Raw genomic sequence first — 4,575 nt, forward strand, 5'->3', positions numbered from 1 at the left:
CTCAAACTCCACAAGCAGCTGTACCAAAAGTCCTCAAAAGAGACTACGGAGAATACAAGCAAGGTCCGAACTCGGCTGGTCCCGTCCGAGAGCAGCACTTAGTTGGGGCCTTGTCTCCTGTGCTCCTCAACCTGCTCCCTTCCCTGTCTCTCTCGCTGTCTCGTCTTTCTCGCCGGATGCGTCAGCACGTCCGCGGGCTGTGCTCGTTCGCTCTGTTGATAACGGACATGTCAGGTACGCGGGGAACACGCTGTTCCGTTTGCCGCTAATTAGATTGCCAGCGGCCCGCTGAAGCGGCCTTTCCCGAGCGCCGTCCGATCAAGAGGGCCGTTTCAGGCATCGACGGCTTCCGTCGTGCGGAAACTCTTGATGCGAGATTGGAGAAGATCCACCGACAGGCACCCTGCCCGCTAAGCAGATGTCACGCCCAGCTCCAAACCAAACACGCGAAAAACAAACACCTCCATGCGGGTCTCTCCTAGGTTTACGCTCATCACTACAGGGCATCAAAAGAAACAAATGAAAATCCGTGTGTTTTTCACAGCTACTATAAAGGGGCTTAAAGTGAGGAAATGATCGCGTGGAAACGAAACACCGGTGAAGATTTAGTCTCGGCTTTAACTACGAAAACGTAACCCTGAATTATGTGGAGATGGCGAAGTTGCTGTAGGACAGGCAGAAGGCTCGGATTGGCCCGTCCCCTGCTGGGAGCGCGGTCAGGAGAAGGGGAATACGTCTGAGGGGCCGCAGCGGGCTTATTGGATTTCACAGACGTCTCTCTAGGTTAGTCGTTAGGATGTCCTTTAATACCACGGTTTACAAACCATGACCACGAAAACGGGTAAATTGCGCATGGGCCTTCCTCCAAGATCCAGAAGGGCACTTGGCAGAGGCCGTGTAAAGTGATACCTGCAGTATCTACTGATCACCGAAGGAGCAGCTAACAAATTAACGATGAGTCATTTTCAAAACGTAAAAGGCAAGTATCAAATTTGGGGGACCAGGAAATGCACGGCTGCCCGTGGAGGTCTGTTGCACACTGCCTGAGATGCCTAGATGAAAATGCAGAAGGAACACAACTTCCAAACTGAGAGGAAGAGCGTACCATTTGTGCTTACGGCCTTGGGCGCCTATTCTTTCACGCTGCAAATTATTGCAAAACAATAGAAAGTCATTCCGGGGCATTTCATTAGCAGAGTGATGCATTGTTGTCTTCGCCATGCGTCCGTCCACACTCCAATCTATATGAGTAGCTCCCATTTAAAGTTTACGTGTGTTGGGCGCTGAGGTGGGGTGGGGGGTGGTCTCTGGGTAGGGAAACCTGACCCTGCACTAGGAGTGGACCCCTTTGTGCTGGTAGCGCTGGGTCATTCAAAGCTGTAAATCTCTGTGGGTTTACGGGGCTGTAAAGAAGTAAAGATCTTGATAAACGGTGCCATTAATACGAGACTTTCTGTGAACACAAAAGGACTCGGGGCGGAAGACTATCTGGGTGGGGAGGATAGTGTAGCAGGGACGGCCACATGGTGACAGGCCTCCGACAACGTTCTCCAGACCCTCCGGCACAAACAAAGGGAGCAGACAGGGCATTGGGGAGGGAGTAGAGGTGTACCACAGAGCACTAGTGCAACTCTCACATTACAGATAGTGTTCAGATAGCCCATGCACACAACAGGTCAACTGTGCTTATTCATGATTCTTTCAATACAGCATGTTTATATATATATATATATATATATATATATATATATATATATATATATATATATATATGTATATATATATATATATATGTATATATATATATATATATATATATATATATATATATATATATATATATATATTATGACCAAAACAATATGAAACAATCATCTACCGCATGTAGCTCTAATAACAAAGCGGTCTTCGGCCTGTTTTTGAGCCGGCGCTGGGTGGCGCACCTCCACACAGAAAAGTAGTGTAACTCAGCGCTAGGACTTACTTGCATTCTCTGTCCTCGAGATCAAAATGAGGGTTAAAGTTGATTAGAATCCTCTGTTGCGGTCCAGGGGCCGTAATCACCCACACGCACTTCTGAGATGGAAAATAGGACGCCGGGTATCCGGGCGAGGTGAGGTAATTGGCGCTTGTGATTCTGATATTATCCCCACATTTGTCTGGAACAGAATTGCGACCGAGAAAAAAAAAAAAAAGCTACATGAGTCAGAAACATGATATATACAGATCAATTCAAACTGAATCCGAACAACTTTCACGAACAGTCGTACAACTTAGGGAAACGGGCAAAACCCCGTTTGCGACATAAAAAGCAATAACCTTTAAAATACCATAATGGATAATGTCTATAATAATTTGACGAAGATCCTGACTTTCTAAGCTATTTTATATATAAACAGTTCTGCTGTAATCCTTATCATTCTTATGTTCAGTGCTTTTTATTTTAAAGCATACAGGCACCTTAGAGCGCCGAAAACAATTTAGGAAAATACTATAAAAATTAAAATATAGGCCAAAATAGCCTTTAGAAGTATTAGACTACAATACGTTCTTATTTGCGAGAATCGTGTGTTGTCGGGTATTGTGTCGGACATGGTTTGTGTCGAGTTTTATCACTGGGCTTTCTCGGCTTGGTGAATGCTCCCCAGTTTCATAAAGGCAATAGTTTTCTAACTTCTAAAGGCCCACCTTCATTAAATTACGGTAACGGGTCCACGGCGGTGCCGGGACCGGGTGCGTTTGGGCATGACGCGGCAGAAAACGTTTTTGACTTGTCAACATTAACAATTTGGTCAAATTGATACTGTAAAAAAAATGTCCTTTCTAATTTTCTTTTCACCTGTCAGTGATGGAACTTTTTGGTTTTAATTTCCAGTCCTATTTTCTGCTCAGTTACTGAGAGGATGCCAGTAAAGTTCACGACTGAAAATGCCAGACACTTAACGCATTCCATTTTATTTAAGAATAATCGGAAGTCTATGGTGCAAGATAATCCATGCAAAACTATCTTAAAGTGCGTTTATGTGAAAAGCTTTTTATTTTCTTCGCTCAAACAAAAATAGTTAGCCGACCATAACACGAAAACTATTTTAACATAACCTTCGGGTCATTAAAAATAAATCTTATTAAAAACAAACTTACACTGCGGTCTCATGGGCGCATTTCAAAATCGGAGCATTTAAAACTCAGCAGAACCGAGGCACCAGACACAAGCAGGAACGAGGGCGAGCAGGTGAGCCCCCAGGAGACCCAAACCCTTCACCACGCAGTTTTCCCAGGCTAACCGCCCAAACGCTCCCTAAACCAACCCGATATTTATCGACTGTCACTTACCATTTTTGATCGCCAAAGCGGTGACAAAGGTTCCCGTTAACAGGACCAGCACTAATCCACAACGCATCCTCGCGTCCTCGTTTGTCTTACGAAAATTTAAACTAGAAAAAATCAAAAACGTATTCAAATTCCTCAGTGGTGCTGTGGAGTTAATTCCTCTCACTCGGACTGTTTTGGTTTTTTGGGGGGCAGGGAAGGAAAGCAAAAACAACGCGCAGTAGAAAGGTGCCACTTTGCGTCTTCAGGTCGCTTGCATCCTGCCATTCAGCTCTGGTTTCCTCTCCGCGCGTTAAGCCGCGTTCCTCGCTTAAACTGCGGTGTGGCCATTTCCTTGAGCAGAAGACAGAGCCTGTCAAAGAATCACAGAAAATAAACAATAACTCTCGTTTTGGGCTCCACAGAAAATGATAACCGACTCGGCGTAATACTTCGCCGTAAAGCGTGCCTGAGAGCTTAAGCGCAAACGGTGCTACACTTCGGTTAAAAGTGGCCAGATAAGCGAATGGCAATCTGCACAGGAACCCGACGCTCTGCTTAGCCTCAAAATCTGACAAGACACGAGTTAATAAAACAAACATCTGGCAAATAGCATTGCCATGACAGCGTCTTACGCGAGGGATACACACACACACCCCCCTCCCCAAATTGCAATGGCTTTTCTTCTTTCCTGAGCGCGGTGCGCAGCCCGGTTTCACGGACTAGGAGTCGCGTATGGGCTTTCTGATTGGTTTGATTACAAATATGCCAACCTATGCACACCCGCCTCTCTGTGCAAAAAAAAAAAAAGCAAAAAACGAGGAGAGAGAGCGCGTTCTTCCAACAGTAGCGTCTGAACATCCTCGGACACTAGGCTCGACGATAGACATTTCACCATAACAATGATGCGAACCGAGAAGCCAATCGAGTACGTTTAACGCCAAAGGTTTTCACAGAAATGGCATGAGGAACCTTCGACTGACTACTGCTGAAACTGTCCGACACCGTTTCATTTCTGCGCAAAATTCAAAAGCACACAATCACACAAATGATTACGAATCAGGGAGTTGAAGTGGCGTTCGTAATTTAGATGTGTTTGCAGACTTGAAATGCAAGAAAAATGTACCTGAAAAATTGCGCTGCCGAAATGCAATTGAAAAATATACCCATAATGTCCACAGATAAGCAGTAATATAATTATCTTTATTATTACTATTATACGCAAGTTGTTTTGCGTTATATTTGCCTTTATATATTTTTTATTCG

The 4,575-nt window shown here is 44.7% G+C and overlaps 1 protein-coding gene across 2 annotated transcripts in view; it reads right to left on the reverse strand.

The window, feature by feature from the left end:
- nrp1a (neuropilin 1a) overlaps positions 1-3,988 on the reverse strand; it is a 56,512-nt gene extending 52,524 nt beyond the window's left edge. For both annotated transcript variants that reach the window (XM_035530559.1, XM_035530557.1), the window contains exons 1-2: positions 3,334-3,988; positions 1,985-2,159 (exon numbers count right to left, since the gene is read on the reverse strand). In XM_035530559.1, the coding sequence (XP_035386452.1) occupies positions 1,985-2,159; positions 3,334-3,400 (242 nt within the window). In that variant the 5' untranslated portion in view covers positions 3,401-3,988. The remainder of the gene's footprint in view (positions 1-1,984; positions 2,160-3,333) is intronic.
- Between the last annotated feature and the right edge of the window lie 587 nt (positions 3,989-4,575).

Source organism: Electrophorus electricus, chromosome 10, assembly GCF_013358815.1.
Source record: "Electrophorus electricus isolate fEleEle1 chromosome 10, fEleEle1.pri, whole genome shotgun sequence".
Lineage (NCBI taxonomy): Eukaryota > Metazoa > Chordata > Actinopteri > Gymnotiformes > Gymnotidae > Electrophorus > Electrophorus electricus.